General features: G+C 23.9%; 2 protein-coding genes and 2 long non-coding RNA genes across 6 annotated transcripts in view; 3 read left to right on the forward strand and 1 right to left on the reverse strand.

The window, feature by feature from the left end:
• Window positions 1-25,827, reverse strand: part of LOC112744879 (heat shock cognate 70 kDa protein 2-like) — a 200,987-nt gene that overhangs the window by 110,629 nt on the left and 64,531 nt on the right. The gene's annotated exons all lie outside the window — the stretch shown is intronic.
• Window positions 1,724-4,447, forward strand: LOC112744892 (uncharacterized). Its single transcript, XM_072234164.1, has 4 exons — window positions 1,724-1,939; window positions 2,513-2,587; window positions 2,987-3,043; window positions 4,171-4,447. The coding sequence occupies exons 1-4, from the start codon at window positions 1,822-1,824 to the stop codon at window positions 4,305-4,307; spliced, it is 387 nt and encodes a 128-aa protein (XP_072090265.1). The 5' UTR covers window positions 1,724-1,821; the 3' UTR covers window positions 4,308-4,447.
• LOC140184007 (uncharacterized) lies at window positions 17,761-19,218 on the forward strand. The gene is made up of 2 exons (XR_011880658.1): window positions 17,761-17,896; window positions 18,929-19,218. It is a non-coding gene; the product is annotated as an uncharacterized lncRNA (long non-coding RNA).
• LOC140184370 (uncharacterized) lies at window positions 21,114-24,365 on the forward strand. Its single transcript, XR_011880828.1, has 3 exons — window positions 21,114-21,263; window positions 22,865-22,975; window positions 24,079-24,365. It is a non-coding gene; the product is annotated as an uncharacterized lncRNA (long non-coding RNA).

Consider the following 25,827-nt stretch of genomic DNA (forward strand, 5'->3'; position numbering starts at 1 on the left):
TAGAAGAATAGCAAGCCTTAGAAAGCAAGATTAGTAGAGAATTGATCCTCAAATACTAGAGTGTAAACGAGATAAGACAGATGGACGCGATACGTGTATATGTCGTTTAGAGTGTAAACGAGATACATGTATTTAAAAAAAATTGAAAATAATAAAAAATATTAATAATATCAATAATCCAAACTTTTAGCATGCAATTATTAGTACATGAAAAGGTTAGTAGAAGAGATGAAAATGAAAAGATGGGAAGCGTGAAGTTGATGCATGATACATAAAACACAGGAATATGAGATAACCGTTTGCCAATTGTTGGGGATGGTGGAAAAAAAACTTAAATGGTTATCTCTCACGTTATCTCCCACTACTAACGAGATAACCATTTTAATTCTCTTCCCACTATCCCTATCAACCCATCAACCTTTCTTAACAATTGGCAAACAGTTGTCTCATCCTTTTATATTTTATGCATCGTGCATAAACTTCACGTTTTCCATCTTTCAATTTTTAGAAGTGGGCATAATTACCGTATTTATTCTCATCATTGAACTTTTCTTGAACATCGTACGAATTTTTTATTTTTCAAATTTAAATCAATCCAATTGAATCATAATTTAATCTAAAATTTTGTATGTACTATTTTTAAGTACTAATTGATCAAACATATTCATTTTAATCTTTTCTACCAATTTTTTTATGTACTAATTACATAGTAAAATTTTGGATTATTGATATTATTAATATTTTTTATTATTTGATATATATCGTATACACGTGTCGCATCCACCTGTTTTATCTCGTTCACACACTGTAAACGAGATACTTGCAAAATTATCTCGTTTACCGTGTGTACAAGATGTCTCTGGTACGGGTTGAGAGATGGATCGGAAACTTGCGGGTTGAGTCGGGAGCAATGGAAGGAGGTACTTGCAAAGACATTCCGATGCTCAAGTGATCTGAGAGGTATAAAGTGAGAGGAATGAGTGAATACCTGGTTTTCTTATTGATAGGTGATGATGAATATTTTATCTTATCTTGTTTGGCTAAAATAAAGGGGACGTTTGAATTCGAAGGTCAATTGAGAGCTCTAGTGAGCCGAATTTGTAACACCGTGTAAACAAAATAAGAAAAGGATATTTATTTCATTAAATATTTTTTAAATTATTTATTTTGATAATTATTATATTTATTTAATTTATAAAAATAAAAAATCCGACTTTGGTTCTATATACCAAAATTTTGCCGGATATGCCGGAGTCAATTCATGCTCAATTACTCATACAAGTATTAAATAGCATGGTTGAAAATAGCAATAAATCATTCTTCCTCAATTTATTATCTTACAATAAATGTTTGTAGTTATCTGTGTTCATATTATCTCTCATCAATAATGATGAGAAAAAACAAAAAAATAATTTAATAAAAATATTTAATAACAAAAATAAATTAATAAAAAATAATTAAAAATTATCTTATTTAATATTTATTAATTATTAAATAAAATAAATTTTGTCTATTTTTTATTTTTTAATATTATTTTTAATTTAAATAATCTAAAATTATATTATATAATATTTATTAAGTATTATAATTTAGATATTATAAATATATTTTTACAAATATTACATATAAAATTATAAATATTATTTTATATAAGACAAGTTTAGATATTATCTCTCTAACGTTATGGATCTCTTTTTAATGTGTATATGATACGTGTCCTTTCTTTCTCTGCCTCTCTCTCTCTATATATAAAATATATATCAACCTCAATTCATCACTTGATAACTTTCGAATCTGATTAGTTCCTTACTGAAAAGAAAAATGGCTAAGAATGTAATACTTATGTTAGGACTCTTATTATTAGCTATGGTTGTTCTAACTCCTTCAAAGATAGCTGCTACTAGAGATTATCCTGAGATTTCTTCTAACTTTAAAGCAGGTGATTAGTGTGAGCTTTATTTTGCTTTCAAATTTTCAATATTAGTACATATCCTTAGAAACTTTAAATCATTATTATATCAAATTAATGGTTGTTCTAATCATAAAAATCACATTCATTATGGTCCTATGCCAATGAGTTATAGCTCAAATGACATAGTCTCCTCATATTCAATTAAGAGGTTGTGGGTTCGAATTTTCTATCTTTGGTAAAAAAAAAAAGCATTATGGTCTATATTTATTTTAGTTTATTTACTTTTTGTGAGTTGTGACCATTATATATATATTTTTTATTATTGAATGTTATAATGACAAGTTATATGTTTTTATAACTATTAAATTTTTTTTCACTGATAATTGTTATAATTGTCACTAAAATATTTTAACAATAAAGTATAAATAACTAATTTTTAATTACAATAAATATGTTAGTAACTATTTTTAGCTGTTAAAGGTAAAATAAATTATTATTAAAAATGATTTTTCTCGTAACGATTATTATATATGCTATTTATTTGCTAAATATTAGTACCTTAATAATGTTCTGATTGTGTATTTAATTAATTTGCAACAGAAATATCAAAATCAAATGACAATGAAGTTGAAGGTTCTGGTGAGATAGGAGGAGTTAAGCTGGATGTTCCACCAGGTTGCCGTCTATGCTGCGATGGGAATTTCTGCAAAATTTGTTTTTGCAAGATACCTCCTCCGGCTCCTAGCATAGCTACTGAACAATAATAACAATTTATGAGATAGAGGAAAATAATAAAAATTATATATATTGTTAGAAATAAAAGAAGAGGAAGCCTGCCTTTTTTTTTATTTTATATATATATTATAAAATTTATATGAATAATATGTAAAAGCGTTTTTCAATTTAAACTGTCTTTTTTTTTATAAAACTAAAGGAAAGCCAAACCCACCAATAATATCCTTGCTGTTAATAAATTATTTGGCTAAATTAAATTTTTTTTTGTCCCTCAATTCCTCTTAGAAAATGTACACTAGTTAAAAATGTTTATTAATTGTGTATATAATATATATGCAGAAAAGTGGAAAAGAAATGCTGGATCATTAGATAAGACTGAGAAACTACCATCTACAGGTACCGTTAGACTTCTAAAATTCTAATCAAGAATCTCTAATAATAATAATAATAATAATAATAATAATAATAATAATGATGATGATGATGATGATGATGATGATGATGATGATGATGATGATGATGATAGTATCGATTAGATATATATTAGATAAATCTCAATTAGATAATAATTATTTATTTATTTATTTACTTTTTAAAGGTAGGAAGTTTATTATTTTTTGTAGCCATAGAAATTGCTAAGAAAATAGTCGCTAAAAATTATATATTTTTTGCAACTATTAAAAAAGTTTTTATCGGTAAATGTTATAATTGCCGTTAAAATTTGTTAGGACAAAGCATAAGACGGTTAATGTCTAATTGTCGGTAAATATATTAGCGGTTATTTTTATTGTCGTTAAAAATAAAATAAATGATCGCTAAAAATGATTTTTTTTTTTAGTCTCAGTCAAATTAATCTCATGTAATATTTGTACACGTTCATTATTCTTCTCGTGGTAATTACAGTAGTAATTACACATATTACATTGCTACTTCATAAATTATATTTTAATTATGAAAAATATTTGGGTACGAACACTTTTAAGTATAAAAAAATAGATAGCTAATAAGTTTTAATTCAAAATAAAACAAAAATAAAAAAAGAGCATTCATTACTTAAAATTTTTCTTTTATTATTACTATTAAAAACTTATTTCTACATTTGTATAATTTAATGTAAGGGTCGTAACTCGTGCTAAAGCCTAAAGCAAGCACTTTAACTAAAGAAATCAAACATGTATATATATTGTTTTACATAATTTTTAATGTATATTTCATATTTTAATATAAACAAAAAAAAAACAGAACCAATCGCACTAATATAAATTGCTAATGAGTTATAGCTCAAATGACATAGTCTCTCTATACTCATCTAAAAGGTTGCGGGTTCGAGTCTTCTATCTTTGGTAAAAAAAAAAAAAATCGCACCAATATAAATTTGCTGTTATGAGTAATTATATACTTAATCAACCTTTTAAATTAAATTTTTGTTTGGCCTTCAATTTGTCCTGTTTAATTCCTGTGATAAAATCTTAGAAAGGATGAACACTAATTAAAAATGTTTATTGTGTATAATATATATGCAGAAATATGGGAAAGAAATTATGGATCAGAAGGGTTTCCACCGTGCCGCGTGTGGTGCTGTGCCCCTTGGGGCTGTTCTTGTTGCAAGAAGAAACCACCACCTTCTAGTACCGTCAGACTTCTAATTAAAAATCACTGAAAAATATAATTATATATAAGAAGAATGTTTGAAGACCAATGCATTTAAGTATATATAAAAAAAATGGATTAATGTTTACTTAAATGTAAAATAAAAAATAAAAAAAATATTAATAATATATGTTTCAAATATTCGTGGCATGGCATCCTAAAACTGAATTTTTTTTTTTTAGCAGCTTAGTAGATTTGCAAAAATAGTTGATAATTTTACTTTTTTTTTTTTGTTTAGGTGTGCAAAAATATAGCCTCTTGTTTACGAACATATTTAACTTATTTAATATATTTTTAATTTATGTAATTATACATATACTTGGTAAATAATTTTTGTAAAATTCTCACGTGAATCTCAACCTATTTAATACATTAAGACAAATTTAAAAATATTTTTTATATTAAATTTAAAAATGTTTTTACAACTATTTCAATTTATAGTAATTAACTCATTAAGTTTTAGCACAATAAAAATATGGTACTATTAAATTTATTATATATTTTTTTTTCAGTTAGAAGTCCTATCATATCTATAAATTTAAGTACAAAATTTTATTTCTAAAAAATTCATATAAATATATTTAAACCAATAAATTTAAATATGAATGTTATAATCTTTACCTATTAAATATGAGTCATCTGTTGTGATAAGGATGAAAGATGAGGTGGATGATCATCATTAATATGGGCATTTTTTATTTCAAAACTGAATAGTTCAACTTCTAATGGCAAACCTAAGTTAATGAAATTAAAATTGTAACCTTCACACGCTTATAAATAATAAAGCAATCAGAGAAACTAAACACATAGCAATAAATAATTATCTCTCTCTTTTATGTTGCAATACTTCTTTCTTTCTCTTTATATATATATATACAACACAACATATAATATTAGTAATATATTAATCATTCTTATTATATTGAGTATTATAATCGTGGTGAATATTATTACTAGTGTTATCTAATTATATTTCTCTATCTTATATTTATATCTTTTTTATTTATTTATTTTATAACACCATCTCTTTTTTTTTTGGAGTATTTTTTTTCTTTGGTTTAAAACAAAAAAGAATTTGCAAAAATTAGAAAATCTTTACGTGACTACAAAATTGTATTCTTTCTTGAATAAATTCTATATTCATGGCTAATTGATTGGTTTAAACTTAATCACAAAATTTCCAACCAAAAAAAATTAAAATATTATTTTATTATCACTTAATCCGAATATATGCATTTAATTATCATGCTTTTAAGATTAGCAAAAAATTATTAATTAATGATATAATACTTTGATTTTTTAATTCAAGAACAAATTAAATAATTATGTATGATTGTACTATAATCTGTATAATTTATATTTAGTGTAATTAGTAATAAATTTAAAATTTTTATTAATATAATCATATATGCCTCTATCCGTTAATTGTTTTAAAACATTAATACCCGCATTCTAATTTTAATAATATATAAATATTTTATTTTTTATAATCATATATTAATATTCATGTTTCTTTATTAGTATAATATTTTTAAAATAAAAAAATTATTAATTAATGATATAATAAAAAAGAGAATCAAAATAAAATAATACTTAATACACCAAAAAACAAAATATCAAAATATCTAAAACAATCTATAAATTTCAAATAAAAAATTTAAAATATTATTTTATTCTCAAAATATAATTTAAAAATTCTATTTAATACACTAACATGTTTACTCCTCGATTAAATTTTATGTATTTAATTATAATATTTTTAAAATTAAAAAAAATATTAATTAATGACAATAATATAATAATATAATTCTCAAATTTAAGAACAAATAACTCTGTACAATTTTATATATGTATAATTTGAATAATCTACATTTAGTATAATTTAAAATAAATTAAAATATTATCTTTTTTTAATAATATAATCACACGTGTTTCTACCAACCGATTTAAAATATTAATACATATTTTTTAACTTTAATAATATATAAATATTCTTTTGTAATTACGTATTAATATCTACATTTTTAAAATATTTATTATTAATATTATATAATATATTAATATATGTAAAGTATTATATAAAACACGTATTTAAAATATTTTTTATATACATTTAATATTGTTGACAAAGAAATAATATTATTATTTTAAAAGACTCATTTTTTATGTATTGATAACTTAAAAGTATATTAAAATTATATGACATATTATTATATTAGCAGTTTTTTTAATTCAATTACTTGGATATATTTAAATTTGATAAAAAATTATAAATGGTAAAAAACTAAAATTAAAAATAAAAATTAAATATTACATGTTCAAATTAAATAGACCTAACTTATCATATTATTTAAATATAATTAGTATCTGGATTGATGAAAATAATTTTAGATAAAACATATGATAAATGTATGTATTGTAAATGATTGTATAAAAGATACTCCTGTTGTAAAAACAAAAAAAAATTGAATAATAACATTCATTATAAAATTAAAAAAAAAAATTAAATTAAATTAAAAAAATGACAAAATTATGATTTATACTTTAAAAAGAATTAATTTCGATAAAAAAATACATTATCATTATATGAAATAATTAAAAAATTAAAAAATAAAATGAAATATTTTGGCTCAATAAAAAAAAATCGAGCTCTTTCCAATAAAGCTAACTTTACCTATATTCTGTTAGATTGGTCATAATATATGAATATATATATTAATCTAACCATATCTTCCAGTAAAATAAATTATCTCCTTTCATTGTATTCTTATATCTATGTAACTAGAATCCAGACCAGTTAATATAATTCAATGAGGTATTTAATGGATGTGGTGTATTGTAAATAATTACGGCAAAAAGACAATTACACTCTAATATTATTAGATGAAAGAAAATAAGTTTTAGTAAGAATAATAATCTAATTATCAAAAGAATAAGCGAATGGAAATATCAATAAAAGATCATAAAAAATTATAATTTGTATTTTAATAGGGATTAATTTTGATGAAAAATAAAGCATATATTCTTATTTTATGAAATAGATAGTAAAAAAAAAAATAACAAATTAACCAAAAAAAGTTTTGGCTTTAAAACTTAGACTCATGAACGATAAGAAAACATTATATATAACTTTTAGTCGCACAAAATTAATTATGAAAATGTGTTATTAATACACATGTGTATAATAAATTTATAAACGTAAATATCATATAAATGTTAATTATGTATGGTTGACAATTAGTATAATTAAAATTAAAATAATTTATTATTGAAATAATTAACAATTAATATAATTATTCATTAAATGCTAACTTTTGTATAATTATAAATAAGATATTTTTTTAAAATAAATTGAAGCGAAAGAGATACCGATATTAATACCAAAATACATCACGTCAGATGTCAGTATTTTTAGCGTTAGGATAAACAAAAAAGAAAAAAAAATTATTGTCAATCACTCTTGCATTGTATTTTTCTAAAATAAAGTTATATTTTTTATTTTCATATTTTTTGTCAGCAAAAATACAACTAAATATATAAATTAATAAATTTTTGTATTCTAATTTAAATTACTAAATAAAGAATTTATTTTATTTAAATAAAAAATTCCTTGATTCAATTATTTTTTCTTTTGCATGATATAGACTTAATCTATTTAATTATATTTATTTTCATTTTCCGACCATAAACATCTTATATCCATTAAGAAAATTTTAACTTTTCTAATACATTAATAACTTATTAGAAACCTAAAAAACAAAATATTATTATTAAAATGTTTTTACTTAGACATTCTTTATGTTGAGTTTAAAGAATTAAAATATTATTAAGATAATGACTAAATATTATTGAATTATTAGTGAATTGATTGTGTAAATTATTTTGTTTAGAATGTAGAAAACAAATTGAATTAAAACAGGTCCAAAAAACAATAATACAAGTCCAAATGGCATCTGGCCCCCACACAATCATGATCTAAGAATTATTTGCTCCATCATAAAAATTTCTCATCATTAGATACAAAAACAAGCCTCTTAGTAAAATAAAGAAAGAGAAAAAAATTGGCCAATATCCAAACATAAATCTCAAACGGTGGTCTACGTCTAAATCTATTCACTCAACTTATTTGCTAAGTACTTTATTTCAAATTGCGTCTGAACCAATTCATATATCTATCGAAATCAAAATTCTTTTTTCTTTCTCTTCTCCTTTCTTCCACATCACAACACGTAAACTCTCTAAAAAAAGAAAAAAAAATTCTAAAACTAGGACAAAGTGAAGAACAAAAAGAATTTTCCAATTTTAAGTAACGAAGAGAAGGTCAAAGAAGTTAGGGACAAAAGCAAGATTACATCCAAGGACAAATCACAAAAAGAGAGTTTTTACATTTGTGATTCGTTGAAGGTTGCTGAAAAAAATTTTTGTATTGCAAGCACTAATTTGAAAGAAAGAAAAAAGTAAAGATAACAAAGGTTTGCTATAGACCAATGCTAAAAAATATGATTTGGAGCTAAAGCAAGAATGCACGATTTAAATTCAAGAGGTAAGATGAAAAATATTGAAGAAAAAGAAGATTGAATGTATGGTTGCATGTTTAATTTAGTCACTATTTCTACTATCTCTCTTCTGTCATAATGCTGCTATTACTGATTTTGGGAGAAGAAATCAAACAAGGTGCTAAAGCAAATTTCAAGTCTAGGAAGCTTCATTCCTCTATTAAAGGAATGAACGGCCAAGGATTGGAGTAAGGAGTGAGAGCACAACGTTTGGGTTCCATAACTCACTAAGCTCTTTATTCTTCTCCTTCATGATTTTCATTGAGTATCTCATTTTTTCAATTTAATCTTTCTGTGTTTCAATGGTAAAAGACAAAATAGTGAAGTTTGTAAGAAAAATTCATTGAGTGAAAAAAGGCAGAGAGTTAGACTTGAAAAAAAAATCATAGCTATTTTAGAAATTCTTTATTAGTTTTTCTATTTTGTTGTCATGATCTTGAGGGAATTTCCTTACAAGTTGGGTTAGCACTTTACTGTTGAAAAGTTAGGGTGAGTTCATAGTCAAGTCTAGCTTGTATTAGAAACTGGATTTGTCCCAGATAGGATTGGTTAGAATTCTAGGAAGAATTGGTGAATGTAATTCTGTTGAAAGATAGTAAAATTTCATCATGAAAACTGGATGTAAGCTACATTGCACTGAGAAGCTGAATTAGGATATATCTGTGTGTCATTATTTTTTTTCTTTTGTTTTTGGTTCTGCGTTATAAGAGACAAAATTAAAGTATCTCCTGATTTTATTATTCACCAGCAACACTTCTCTATAACATACCTTACACGTAACTCTGTTTTGATTTCTACTGCGTCAAGAGACAAAAACATAGTCTCTTCTTTTTTCTACTCAAAGTATCTCAACAGAACTTAAGGTTAAAAGCAAAATTAAAAGAAGACCAAGATTCAACCCCTTTTTCTTATCCACTGATAACTATCACTTTACAAATACTCTAACAATGCAAGAACTGCTCATGCTATTGAATATTAAATATTTATAGTTGTCAAAATCGAACTGGTCATGCTATTGATTTACTAATTTATTGATTTAATCAATGAGTTACTGATTGAACCGGTAGAACCAGTTTTATATAAATAAAAAGTAAAAAAATAATAAAAAATTTAAAATTAAAATTAAAATTTAAAATACATATCTTTACTAATATTTTTAAAACAATAAAATTTCAATAAATTATAATCAATAAGTTATAATCCGATTATTATTAAATAAATATATAAAATTATAGTATTTTTTAATAATAAAATTTTTTAAATTTTATTTTTATATTAAAATATTATATATTTATTATATTGTTATATACTATATGTATTGATTGAAAAATAATATTTTAATCATAAAAAATAATTATATTATAATTAATTTAAATATAAATGAGTATAAAATTAAAATAATACCTCTAAAAATTATTGTGCGATTTTACTATATAATTAATAATAAGCATATAAAATAATATGGAATAACATAACTTAGTGGTAAGGGGAGCATGCAGTATAAGAAAGACTTGGTTAAACTCTAAATAGTCCCTGAGATTGGCATCGTGCACTAAAATCGTCCCTCAGATTCTAATTGCATCAATTACGTCTCTGAAATTGACAAAATTGCACCACATTAATCTTTGACCCATTTTTCATTAACGATGTGATGACATGGTTTGATAATGTGAACTGTTAATGACACATGTCACTCTATAATTTGGCCACGTGTAACGGTATGATGATGTGTTGACCAGTGACACGCAGCATACTGATGTGGATGGTTGTGCCACGTATCACGATGCTATTTAGTCACGTGTCCATTTGTGCCACGTGTCGCAACAGTATTCGTCCACGTTTCATCCATTATATTATGTCATCATTGTAGATGTACTAAATTAGTCCCTCACTTTGCATTAAGTGACTCATTTTAGTCCCTGAAATTGAATGTCGTGCACCAAACTAGTCCCTTCATTAATTTTTTCTTATTTTTTTAAAAATTTAAAATTTTTAATATTTTGGATGCACTAAGTTTAATTCTATTTTTTCATATATCGTTTAAATACAAATACTTTTATAAAAATATTTAAGATTTTAGTTTTAATTATATAATTTTTTTCAATAATAATTTAACATTGATAAATTTTGTAATATATAAGTATATTATTATTAAAAAAAATTATATGATTGATTAGACTTTTCACAAGAAATCAAGAATTAAGATACACTTTTTTTTTTCGATTCTTATGAAATACACGTTTTTATTGTGTGTAAATAAGCTATAGACTGAAGGCACTTCAAGCACCTTCACTATCATCTTCGACCTCTTCAGTCTAGAAGAAAGAGGTCAGAGATGGTAGCAAGAATACTTGTCTTCACGTCAACTCCAAGATGGCGGTTAGGGGTACCTGCAAGAAAAAAAATATTTTATAAAAACACTTGTATTTAAATAACATGTGAAAAAATAGAATTGAAACTAATGCATTCAAAGATGTTGAGAATTTTGAATTTATAGAAAAAAATGAAAAAAAAAAACTAGTGAAAGGACTAGTTTGGTGCACGACATTCAATTTTAATGATTAAAATGAGTAACTTAATGCAAATTGATGGACTAATTTGGTGCATCTACAATGATGACATAGCGGATGACACGTGGATGAATACTGTTGCGACATGTGGCACAAACGGACACGTGGCCAAATAGCATTGTGACACGTGACACAACCGTCCACATTAGCATATCACGTATCACCGGTCAACATATCATCATACCATTACACGTGGCCAAATTATGGAGTGACACATGTCACTAATAATCCACGTCAACAAGCCATGTCATCACGTCTTTAATGAAAAATGGGCTAGAAATTAACGTAGTGCATTTTTGTCAATCTCAGAGACGCACTTAGTGCAATTAAAATTTTAGAGACAATTTTAGTGCACGTCTGCACGACATCAAATCTCAGAGACCATTTTAAAATTTGACTGGGAAGACTTAAGTTTATTAAACCACATTTTCGTCAATTTTAAAATTTCTTCTCGAGCCGTTGGATTGAATCGATTTCCACCAATTTTAATCGGTTGTTACTAAGTCTTGATCTTAAACAACCTTAAAATTGGACCGTATCAATTGGAGGTCCAATTCACCAAATTTTTAGTCAAATCGATTCGATCTGATTTTCGCAATTATAAAAATACTTATAAAAAATTCTACTCAATACATCCTTAGCAAATATATCTTGACACTTATTATTATATTATGGTAAGTTAATAAGTTACAAATTTCTTTTCTCGATATAGACATATTTTCTAGTCAATCCTCTTTCTATATAGATATGATAAAAAAAAAATTTTTGTTTTCTTGCGATATGGTCAATCCTCATCCAAATTTTTATTAAATTGTCAGTTGACTTTATTAAAAATATATAATCTTTTTTCTACATTTTTAAATATTTCATAGAGTTGTTTATTATTCATATTATTTTTAGATTATTTTTATCAGCAAAATAAAACTTTTAGATATTATTTTATTAATTTTTCTATTACTTATAATAGAAAATATTCATATTTGTATACAATAATATTTTAAAAACTTAAAATGTATATATAATAATCCACCAATAAAAATAAAAAATTTTAAGAATTTAAACTAATAAAAAAAATAACATAAATAATTATATCTTAAATAAAAAATATATATATTAATTTACTATTAATTAATTTTTATCATTTCTCCATTATATTCTTGTCATTCTCCTATATAAAGTATTCTTATGATCTTTTGATAACTTATCATCTTCTATCATCAGATTATAGCTCTCTATAAAAATGGCTTCAAAGTATGCATTAGTAATTTTAGGACTCTTAGCCATGATTGCTCTGGTTCCATCAAAGATGACAGCTGCAAGAGACTTTGCTGTAAAAGGTAATCAATTTGCACTGGCATTTATTTTGCATTTTCTTTACTCTTAAAATCTCTAAATCATTGGTAAAGCTTTCATTAAGGGTTCTTTTTATCTCACTAATGTCAATGTTAACTTATAATAAAAAAAAAGATATTTTTAGTAATCGATAAAGATGTTCATCGTATTGAATCTCATATTTGCATTTTTTATGTTTGAATTCGATTTGATCCATACATTTACAGTTCGGATTAGATATCGAATATATCTGCAAAATAAAAAATATATTAAAAAACTTATTTCTATTAGGAATATTTATGGATCGGATCCGATCCACACATTTGCGATATTTATCCGAATCCAATCCAAAATTACGAGTATCGATCCGATAAATAAAACTATCGGATCGAATCCGATATTTGCACACTAATAAGATCGGATTGCGGATTTTATGTAGGTATCTGCATATCCGATTTGTACACCAGCGGATTTACAAAAATAAATAAATAACTAAATATTCTTTTTATATTTTATTTTAATTAATAATTATCATATATATTGTATTATTTTATCTTTATTATTTAAAAAAAGTATGTTTAATAATATTTTAAGAATACAGATCTCAGATATATCTACAAAACATATAAATATTTTTAAAAGCTTATATTTTTTAATAAAAATATAAGCTTTTAAAAATATAAGCTTTTAAAAAGAGATTTTATTGATATTTTTTAATAAAAATATAAGCTTTTAAAAATATTTATATGTTTTGTAGATATATCTGAGATCCGATCCGTAAATGTACGCATTAGATCGGATCCAAACTTAAAAATCGCGATATTGAATTCGATCCGATAATTTTAGCGCAGATCGGATAGATCCGATCCGCGTTCACCACTTCACCCTTAATTTTTATAAAAAAAAGTCAATAAAATACCTTTTTTTTTTCATTTTTTAAAACATATTTATTTTTTAAAATATTAGTAAATTAATTTTTCTAAAATAACAAAATAAATTAATACAATATATATTAATAATAATTATTAATTGAAAAATATAAACACAATATATTATTTATTTTTGCTAATATTAGTACCTTAATAATGTTTAAGAGAACTCACAAGCTCATTGTGTATTTAATTAATTTGTAGCAGAAATATCAAAATCAAATGATAATGAAGCTGAAGGTTCTGGTGAGATAGGAGGAATTAAGCTGGAGATTCCAAAAGGTTGCCGTCTATGCTGCCAAGGGAAAATCTGCTATACTTGTTTTTGCAAGAAACCTCCTCCTAGCAATAATAACAATTTATGAGATAGAGGAAAATAATAAAAATTATATATATTGTTAGAAATAAAAGAAGAGGAAGCCTGCCTTTTTTTAATTCTATATATATTATAAAACTTATATGAATAATATGTAAAAAAGTTTTTCAATTAAAACTTTTTTTTTATATATAAAACTAAAGGAAACCCAAACCCATCAATACCCTTGCTGTTAATAAATTATTCAGCTAAATTAAATTTTCTTTTACCCCTCAATTATTCCTCTTAGAAAATGTACACTAGTTAAAAATGTTTATTAATTGTGTATAATATATATATGCAGAAAAGTGGGAAAGAAATGCTGAATCATTAGATAAGACCGAGAAACTACCATCTAAAGGTACTGTTAGACTTCTAAAATTCTAATCAAGAATCTCTGAAAATAATAATAATAATAATAATATTAACCTTTTTTGGGATAGTATCGATTAGTTATATAATAGATAAATCTCAATCAGGTAATAAACTTTTATTTATTTATTTATTAAAGACTGCTAGATTAATCTCATGTAATATTTTTATACTTTCATTTCTCTCGTAGTAAGCATAAAAGATTATAACAGTAATTATATATATTATATTGTTACTTCATAAATTATATTTTATTATGAAAAATATTTGGAGACCAACACTTCTTTTGAGTATAAAAAAGAAATAGATAGCTAATTACTTTTAATTAAAGAAAAACAAAAATAAAAAAAGTATTCATTACTATTAAAAACCAATTTCTACATTTTTGTATAATTTAGTGTAAGAGTCCTAACTCGTGCTAAAGCCTAAAACAATTTGCATTGGCATTTATTTGCTTTTTCTTTACTCTTACAATTGGATAAAGTTTGTTAGTTATTAAAAACTCTGTAGTCAATTTTACGTGAAGTTAATATTTATTAGGAGTTGTTAGATAAAAATTTAATTAAATCAATTAAATTATTTAATAACTCTCAATTATCAATTTTATATAAAATTGATTGCACCTCAATTTTTATCTTGTTAGTTAATACAGAATAACAAAAAATTATAAAAGTATATACAGATTCCGAATTTCCGTAAAAAAGATTATGAATCGAAAAAATTGTCATATCATAATAACACACTATTTATTTTTAATTATTAGAGTGCTATCTAATCATGAAGATAATAGACTTCCACTTAAAAAATTAAAGTTTATTTTTAATTATTTTTTTATTTTTAAATGAATGAATAAAAATTCAAATATATATTATGTTTAAAAAATAATTAAAAGATTTACTAAAATTACTAATAAATTTTCATTATCTAATTTTCCAGTAAAAATTGTAATAAATTGAAGTCTATTAATACTTTTTTAGTTTTTTTTTTTAAACAAAAAGGGGAAAATTAAGGAAAAAAAAAGGCTAAAAATTAAGGAGGAAAAAAAGGCTAAAAATCTTCATCAATAATCTTGAACTAGGGCTTCAACAAGAGTAGCAATGGCAGAAATAGGGTTCCCAAAAATGGGTGAAAATATTAACTTGAAGACCACAACCGCTATCTTTAATTTGTATACTTCTTGACTGTCCCCAATCAAATTGATGACCTTGTTAAAGCAAGTTGATGAGATTCATAAAAAAAAAGTCTAGAGATCAGTAACTTTGTTAAATTCTGACCAGCATATAACCAGCAAAGAAAAGTGAGTCATTGAATGAAATCTCACACTATTAAAACCATCATTGATGGCTATTTAATGGCTACAAATCACAAAAATTGCTGGTCCCTAACATTCCTCGATCCATAATCATTCATCTCATGATGAATTATTGAATAATTGTTTTGTTCTTGAGTTGAAAAATAGCCTCTCTTCCAATTCTCAAGAATCAATTCCTTAACACAAGAAACATGGTAACAAGAATTATTATCCTCATTACAAGACACATAAGATCAACCCTTAACTTTGTTCACAACATTCCTACTCTTACAGTTTAGGCACTTCCTCGGAACCTTTTGAGACAATTTCAATGTCACACATCCATCTTTGTCGCAAACACTATCTTTCAGCTTCAAACAACATGGGTGCAAATCAAATCCTGTCTGGGAATAATGGTACACAAACCCTAGCACATTTTTTCCACCTGCATCACAATTCCTGGTCCGGTATCCGGGCGCCTTCTCGTAGAACTCGAAGTGGCTTTTAGGGAAAAATCGATGGAAGGCAAGCGAATCCATCAGGCTATTGATTTACTAATTTATTGATTCAATTGATGAGTTATTAATTGAACCGTTTGAACTGATTTTATATAAATAAAATAAAAAAATTAAAAATCTAAAATTAAAACTTAAAATATATATTTTTATTAATATTTTAAAAATAATTAAATTTTAACAAATTATAATAAATAAATTAAAATTTAATTATTATTAAATAAATATATAAAATTTTAATTTTTTTTAATAATAATTTTTTTAATTTTATTTTTATATTAAAATATTTTTATATTTATTATATTATTATATACTATGTATATTTAATAAAAAATAATATTAATAAATATTATATAATTATAAAAATAATTATATTGTAATTAATAAAAATATTTGATATTTTTTATTTATATATGTTTAATAATATTTATAAATAATTTAAATATAAGTGAATATAAAATTAAAATAATATCTAAAAAAATTATTGTATAATTTTATTATATAATTAATAATAAATATATAAAATAATATAGAATAACATAACTTAGTTATAGTACAAAAAAGACTTAGGTTCAAGTCACATCTTTATCAATTTTAAAATTTATTCAGTTGAATCGATTCGATTCGGTTTTCACAATTATAAAAATACTTATAAAAAATTCTACTCAATATATTCTTAGAAATATATATCTTAACACTTATTATTATTATTAGAGTGAATACCCCATCCGGCCCCTGACAATTATCTCGAAAGGACAACGAGGCCCAAAAAAAAAAAAAACACCCAATCCGGCCCCTGATAATTTTTTTAAGGACTGATTAGCCCCTTTGCCAAAAAAAATAACATTAATTTTTTTTTGGCACAGGGGCCTCGTTGTCCTTTCGAAGTAATTGTCAGGAGCCGGGTTGGGGTTTTTTTTTTTGTCAGGGGCCGGGTTGAGGTTTTTTTTTTGTCAGGAACCTCGTTGTCTTTTGAGGTAATTGTCAGGGGCTGATTTAGATTTTTTTCTTCTTCTTATTATTATTATTATTATGGTAAGTTAATAAGTTACAAGATTCTTTTCTAGATATGAACATATTTTGTAGTCAATCCTCTTTTTAGATATGGTAAGATTTTTTTTGTTTCGGTCAATCCTCATCCAAACTTTTATTAAATTGTCAGTTGACTTTCTTAAAAATACATAGTTTCTTTTTTTTTAACGTTTTCAAATATTTCATAAAATTGTTTATTATTCATATTTATTTAGATTATTTTTATCAGCAAAATATTTGTTAATTTTTTTATTATTTATAATAGAAAATTTTCATATTTTTATATAATAATATATATATTTTAGAAACTTAAAATGTATATATAATAATCCATCAATAAAAAATTAAAATTCTAAAAATTTCAACTAATAGAAAAAAAACAACAAAGTTGATTTATGATTATATCTCAAACAAAATCTATATTAATTTGCTATTAGTTAATTTTTATCATTTCTCCATTGTATTCTTCTCATTCTCCTATATAAAATATCCTTATGGTCCTTTGATAACTCATAATCTTCTATCATCAGATTATAGCTCTCTATAAAAAATGGCTTCAAAGTATGCATTAGTAATTTTAGGACTCTTAGCCATGATTGTTCTGGTTCCATCAAAGATGACAGCTGCAAGAGACTTTGCTATGAAAGGTAATCAATTTGCATTGGCATTTATTTTTTTCTTTACTCTTACAATCTTTGAATCATTGATAAAGCTTTTTCATTAAGGATTCTTTTATCTCACTAATGTCAATGTTAATTTATAATAAAAAAATAGTTTTAGTAATTGATAAAGGTGTTCATATATTGGATATGATCAAAATCTCGATCAATTCGCATTAAATTTATTGTATTGAATCTCATATTCGCACTTTTTATGCTTGAATTTGACCCAATTCACACATTTGCATTTCGGATCGGATATCGAATATATATGCAAAAAAAAATATAATAAAAAACTTATTTCTATTAAGGGTTGTTTATGGATTGGATCGGGGTATTTATCCGAATACGATTCGAAATTACGGATATTGATCCGATCCGTAAAGGTATCGGATCGGATCCGATTTATACACTAATAGAATCGGATTACGGAATTCATGCAGATATCCGCATATCCGAGTTGCATACCCGCAAATCTGTAAAAATAAATAAATAAATAAGTAAATATTTTTTATATTTTATTTTAACTAATAATTATCATATATATTGTATTATTTTATTTTTATTATTTAAAAGAGAGAAGAAAAAAGATTTTATTGATATTTTTTAATAAAAATATAAGCTTTTTAAAATATTTATATATTTTTTAGATATATCTGAGATTTGATCCGCAAATATACGGATTGGATCGGATCCAAGTTTAAAAATCGCGAATATTGGATCCGATCCGATAACTTTAGTGCGGATCGAATTGAGATTTTGGTCATATCCGATCTGCATTCACCCCTAATTTCTATAAAAAGAAAAGTCAATAAAATACTTTTTTCACTTTAATATTTTTTTACTCTTTTAAACATATTTACTTCTAAAATAACAAAATAAATTAATACAATATATATGAATAATAATTAATAATTGAAAAATATAAATACAATATATTATTTATTTTTGCTAAATATTAGTACCTTAATAATGTTTAAGAGAACTCACAAGCTCATTGTGTATTTAATTAATTTGCAGCAGAAATATCAAAATCAAATGATGAAGGTTCTGGTGAGATAGGAGGAGTTAAGCAGGAGATTCCAAAAGGTTGCTATCGATGCTGCATAGCGAAATTCTGCTATATTTGTTTTTGCAAGAAACATCCTCCGCCTCCTAGCATAGCTAATGAGCTACTGAACAATAATAACAATTTATGAGATAGAGGAAAATAATAAAAATTATATATATTGTTAGAAATAAGAGAAGAGGAAGCCTGCCTTTTTTTAATTCTCTCTCTCTCTCTCTATATATATATATATATATATATTTATTATAAAATTTATATGAATAATATGTAAAAACGATTGCCAATGAATTATAGCTCAAATGACATAGTCTCTCTATACTCAATTAAGAGGCTGCGGGTTCGAGTTTTCTATCCTTAGTTAAAAAAAAAAATATATATATGTAAAAACGATTTTCAATTAAAACTGTTTTTTTCCCGCAATTTTTGCCAGCGAAAATACAATTAAATACACAAATTGATAAATTTTTGCATTTTGATCTAAATTACTAAATAAAGAATTTATTTTATTTAAATAAAAAATCCCTTGATTCAATTCTTTTTTCCTTTGCTTGATATAGACTTAATCTATTTAATTATATTTATTTTTATTTTCCGACCACGAACACCTTAAAGATATCCATGAAGAAAATTTTAACTTTTCTAATATATTATTAACTTGTTAGAAACCTAAAAAAACAAAATTATTAAAATGTTCTTACTTAGACATCCTTTATAAATACTCTAACAATGCAATAATTACTTTTAAGAATTTGCTAATAAATGTATATATAAAAAATTTGAAATCTATAAAATATTTATAGTTGTCAGAAATCGAATTGGTGATCGAACCGGTCAGAATATTAATTTACTAATTTATTGATTTAAACGATGAATCACTGGTTTAATTGGTAGAATCGATCTTATATAAATAAAAAATAAAAAATAATAAAAAACTTAAAATTAAAAATTAAAATACATATCTTCACTAATATTTTAAAAACAATCAAGTTTCAATAAATTATAATCAACAAATTATAATCCGGTTATTATTAAATAAGTATATAAAATTCTGATATCTTTTAATAATAAAAATTTTTTAATTTTATTTTTATATTAAAATATTTTTATATTTATTATATAGTTATATATTATATATATTTATTAAAAAATAATATTAATAAATATCATATAATCGTAAAAAATATTTATATTATAATTAATAAAAATATTTGATATTTTTTATTTATACATGTTTAATAATATTTATAATTAATTTAAATATAAATGAGTATAAAATAAAAATAATATTTAAAAAAAATTATTGTGCGATTTTACTATATAATTAATAATAAAGATATAAAATAATATAAAATAACATAATTTAATGACAAAAGGAAATTGCAGTACAAGAAAAATTTAGGTTCAAATCACATATTTATCAATTTTAAAATTTGTTTTTGAGTGGTTTGATTATGTCGATTCTGACCGATTCTTACTAATTTTTTACCTTAAACAATCCATTCAATCCCGTTTTCATTTTGACCTTAAACAATCCATTCATCCAGTTTTTACAACTATAAAAATACTTAAAAAAATGATACTAATCAATACATCTTTAACAAATATATCTTGACAATTATTATTATTATTATTATTATGGTAAGTTAATAAATTATAAATTTCTTTTCTATATATGGATATATTTTGTAGTCAATCCTCTTTTTAAATATGGTAAGATTTTTTTTGTTTTCTTGCGTTATGGTCAATCCTCATCCAAACTTTTATTAAATTGTCAGTTGACTTTATTAAAAATATAATTTTTTTTTACGTTTTTAAATATTTCATAGATTTGTTTATTATTCATATTTTTTTAGAGTATTTTTATCAGTAAAATAAATTTTTAGATATTATTTTGTTAATTTTTCTATTATAATAGAAAATTTTCATATTTTTATACAATAATATTTTAGAAACTTAAGATGTATATATAATAATAATTTACTAATAAAAATTTAAAATTCTAATAGTTTAAACTAATAAAACAAGTAATATAAATAATTATATTTCAAACAAAATCTATATTAATTTATTATTAATTAATTTTTATCATTTCTCCACTGTATTCTTATCAATCTCCTATATAAAGCATTTTTATAGTCTTTTGATAACTCATCATCTTCTATCATCAAATTATAGCTCTCTATAAAAAAATGGCTTCAAAGTATGCATTAGTGATTTTAGGGCTCTTAGCCATGATTGTTCTGATTCCATCCAAGACGACAGCTGCAAGAGGCTTTCCTATGAAAGGTAATCAATTTGAATCATTGCTAAAGCTTTCTCATTAAGGGTTCTTTATCTCACTAATGTCAATATTAATTTATAATAAAAAAATATTTTTAATAATGAATAAAGGTATATTGAAAATATTGATCAATCTGTACTAAATTCATTGTATCAGATTTTATATTTATACTTTTTAAATTTGAATTCGATCCAATTCACACATTTACAGTTTGAATCGGATATCGATTAAATATATTTGTAAAATAAAAAATATATTAAAATACTTATTTCTTTTAGGGGTGTTTATGGATATGATCGGATTTGTACATCCGTAGTGTTTATCCGAATCTAATTAAAAAATTATGAATATCGATCCGATCCGAGATCGGATCTAATTCACACACTAATAGTATCGGATTGCGGGTTTCATATAGGCTTCCGCATATATGCGGATTTGCAAAAATAAATAAATAAGTAAATATTATTTTTATATTTTGTTTCAACTAATAATTATCATGTATATATATATATATATATATATATATATATATATATATATATATTGTATTATTTTATTTTTATTATTTAAGAAAATCATGTTTAATAACATTATAAGAATAAACATATTTAAAGAGTGAAAAAAAGAGATTTTATTGATATTTTCTAGTAAAAATAAGTTTTTTAAAATATTTATATGTTTTGTGAATATATCTGATATCCGATCCGATTTACAAATGTGCAAATTGAATCGGATCTAAACTTAAAAATCACGGATATCGGATTCGATGATTTTAGTGTAGAACGGATCGAGATTTTAGCCATATCTGATCCGATTCACGTTCATCCCTAATTTCTATTAAAAAAAGTCAATAAAATATTTTTTTATTTTAATATTTTTCACTTTTCTTAAATATATTTACTCTTAAAATATTAATAAATTAATTTTTTTTAAAATAACAAAATAAATTAATACGACATATATGAATAATAATTTTATTAATTGAAAAATATAAATAAAATATATATTATTTATTTATTATTAGATGTGAATATGCAAATTGGATCCGCAGATTAAAAATTTTGTCCATTAAATTTATCTTTCATAGGTATACTGTAAGAATTAGATTTATTTTTTCACAGATAAATTTATTAACCTTCGAATATTGATGGGTTAAAATAATAGTTTTTTTTGTTCTATTCTAGTCAAGGTTATTGAAAATTGTTTTTTTCTTTTTCTAATTCTTATTTATCTTGTAAAATTTATATGAGTAATATATAAAAACTGTTTTCAATGAAAACTGTTTTTTTTTTTATCAAATAAAATTAGAGAAAAGCCAAACCCACCAATACTCTTGCTGTTAATAAATTATTCAGCTGAATTAAATTTTCTTTTGTCAATTTTTTTATGAAATGGAATATTAAACGCAATTCGGACGGTCTGTTTAATGATAGAGAACTCGCATGGTCTGAGTTCTATTCCACTAATATCACGTGACTGTGAAGTATCTATATTTCTCATATGCAAGTCCAACATCACTTTTACTTTCATATTCAAATTAAAAAGCGGCTCTTCAATTGTGTATAATATATATATATATATGGTGAAAAATGGGAAAGAAATGCAGGATCAATAGGCACTATGGAACTCGAGTGCCCCACACGGTGCTGTATACCTATCCCCGTCGCCCGCTGTATATGTTGTTGCGATAAACCACCTGAGATTATAGAAACTACAGGTACTGTTACACTTCTAAAATTTTAATCAACAATCTCTCAAAATAATAATAATATAAATCTAATTGTCAAAAATGAGCTATAACTTAAATGACATAGAGCTTGTTTGGGTGAGCTTTTAAGAAAATATATTTTTTTAAAAGATCTTATGGAAAAGTAAAAGTAATTTTATGTTTGGGTATCTCATGCAAAAAAATCTTTTTATCTATCAATTATGTTTGGATATAACAATATAAAAGTACTTTTTTGTTTATTTATTACATAAAAAACATATTTTTTTAAGAAAAAAAGATATTTTAAAAAAAGATGTAAATTACAACTTATCAAAAAAGATGTTTTTCTAATTTTTCTAGTGCTTTTACTTTTACTACTCGAAATTTGCCAAACACGCTAAAAAAAAAAAAAATCCTTTTTCATTGAAAAAAGATTTTTTTTTTATCAAAATAATGACGCCCAAACAAACACATAGTCTCTTCATACTTATTTATTGGTTACGGGTTCGAGTCTCTTTATTTTTGGTAAAAAAATAAAAAAATAATATAAACCTAGTTTGGGATAGTATCAATTAGATATAATGATATATAATAAATAAATCTCAATCAGGTAATAAACTTTTATTTATTTATTTTTTAAATACAATTAGACTAATATCGTAATATTTATATACGTTCTTTTTTTTTTTGAAGAGTGCTAGAAGGCCAGCATTTTTGTTAAATTCTGGCCAATACTTAACCATCAAAAGAAAATTGAATGATTTTACACCATTAGATGCAATCTCACATAATTAAAAACATTATTAATGACTAATTAATAACTAAAAATCACAAAATCTGTAGACTTTCTCTTTTTTTTTACTACAAAAATACAATGAAATGCATAAAATAATATATTTCTGTATTGCGTTTAACCTAGTAACTAATTATTTTTTTATTAAATGAAAAGAGCCGTAATTATTATTTTTATTGTCGCTAAAGAAAAATAAATTGTCACTAAAAATATTATTTTTAGTGGTGGTTATTATGTACGTTGTTTATTTGCTAAATATTAGTACCTTAAATAATTTTTAAGAACTAAAAAGTTCGTTTCGTATTTAATTAATTTGCAGAAAAAATCACATGGTAATGAAGTAGAAGGTTCTGGTGGAATAGGAGGAGTTAAGCTGCTGGGGACTCCAGGCCAGTAGGTTGCAAAAGAAAATTCTGCTATGCTTGTTAATTGTTATTTCAATTTGCAAGAGACCTCCTCCTAGCATAGCTACTAAACAAGATTAATAATTTATGAACATTTTATATATGTGGTTTGTGTGTAAACCTTTTTAAAATAAAATATTGAAATAAGAGGAATGGAACAAAACTTATGTTAATAGAAATAAAAGAGGCTTTTTAATTTGTATATGGAAGTCAAGCTGGTGTTGTACTCGGTTATGGGAAGGAGGGGGGCTTCGTATTAGTGTGATGTCAGGGTGGAATGGAAATCGGACCCTGCGATTTCATAACAATTTCATAAAAAATTTACACACTACTAGCAACACGGAGGTTTCGATTACCACCTTTTAAAAATTCAAAATTTCACCAACTCCAAATCGGACCCTCCTATTTGTGGAGTCAAATTTGAAATTCAATGAACTTGCACTCTCTCCGAGTTTTAGGATCTGACATTAATAAAAAATCTGTATTCCATGACTCCGTATCTGGAGAAGACACGCACATGCCTTCCATATTGAAAAAATTGAGCCAATAAAAAAAATGAAGTCAATCTTTTTTAATTATTACATGTCTCTATATATCTTTCCATTTTATTAGCCTAGAATATAATTAAGAGCTGACAAATAAAAGGAACCAAGTGAAAAAAAAAATGAAATAGAACGGATAAATTGCATAATGAGTTATTTGATAAAAAAAAAAAAAATTTAACCAGGTAAGTTAAACCGTATATATTGAGAACAATTGGATAAAGTTTGTTAGTTAGTACCGACTGGCAAAAAATTATGTATATACAGGTTCTCCAATTAATGTACGTATGATAGGATGATAATAAGTTAAATAACACCTTTATTATACGATTAGTTGGTTAGGTGTAGACTATATCAAAGTAATTTGTATTTACAGTGTGTAATATAAAGTTTTCTCTGCTTTTTTACATTTAAGTTGAAACTACTATTATTACTAACTTGATAATACTAAATTATATGCAGCAATAATCATCATCTAAAAATATTTCGTGTTATTTAGGTCGATCTTATTTCTTATATTATGTGCACACTTTCTCAAACTCAAAAGTTTGATCCTCCTGGCAATCTTTGTAGGTATAATTATAGGTGAAAACTCAGGTGCAGTTAACTTCACGTGAAGTTGATAATTGAGAATTGATAGACAAAAATTCAGTCAAATTAGTCAACTAATTTAACGACTCTCAACCATTAATTTTAGTTGAAGTTGACCGAAACTGAGTTTTCAACATAGTTATATAGTATTTTGAGGAATCAAAACATACACATACATATCTCCTTTGGTTATTACTTATTAGGTTAAATTACATAGTTAGTCCCTACACTTTTAGTGAAATTGTAAATTAATCCTTACACTTTAAAAATTTATAATTGGGTCTTTAAAAAAATTAAAATTTATAATTTAGTCCCCACCGTTCAAAAAGTGTCTGATTTAACAAAATATTCTCAGCATATTCTCCATTTTAATAGTATTATGTTAAATCAACACTTTTTGAACGACAAGGACTAAATTACAAATTTTAATTCTCTTTAGAGACTCAATTACAAACTTTTAAAGTGTAGGAATCAATTTACAATTTCACTGAAAGTGTAGGAACTAACTGTATAATTTAACGTACTTATTAA

Source organism: Arachis hypogaea, chromosome 4 (assembly GCF_003086295.3).
Source record: "Arachis hypogaea cultivar Tifrunner chromosome 4, arahy.Tifrunner.gnm2.J5K5, whole genome shotgun sequence".
Lineage (NCBI taxonomy): Eukaryota > Viridiplantae > Streptophyta > Magnoliopsida > Fabales > Fabaceae > Arachis > Arachis hypogaea.

Coding starts and splice junctions, on each gene's coding strand:
- LOC112744892 (XM_072234164.1), top strand. CDS start 1,822: ATGGCTAAGAATGTAATACTTATGTTAGGACTCTTATTATTAGCTATG. Junction 1,940..2,512: donor TTCTTCTAACTTTAAAGCAG/GTGATTAGTGTG, acceptor AATTTGCAACAG/AAATATCAAAATCAAATGAC. Junction 3,044..4,170: donor TGAGAAACTACCATCTACAG/GTACCGTTAGAC, acceptor ATATATATGCAG/AAATATGGGAAAGAAATTAT.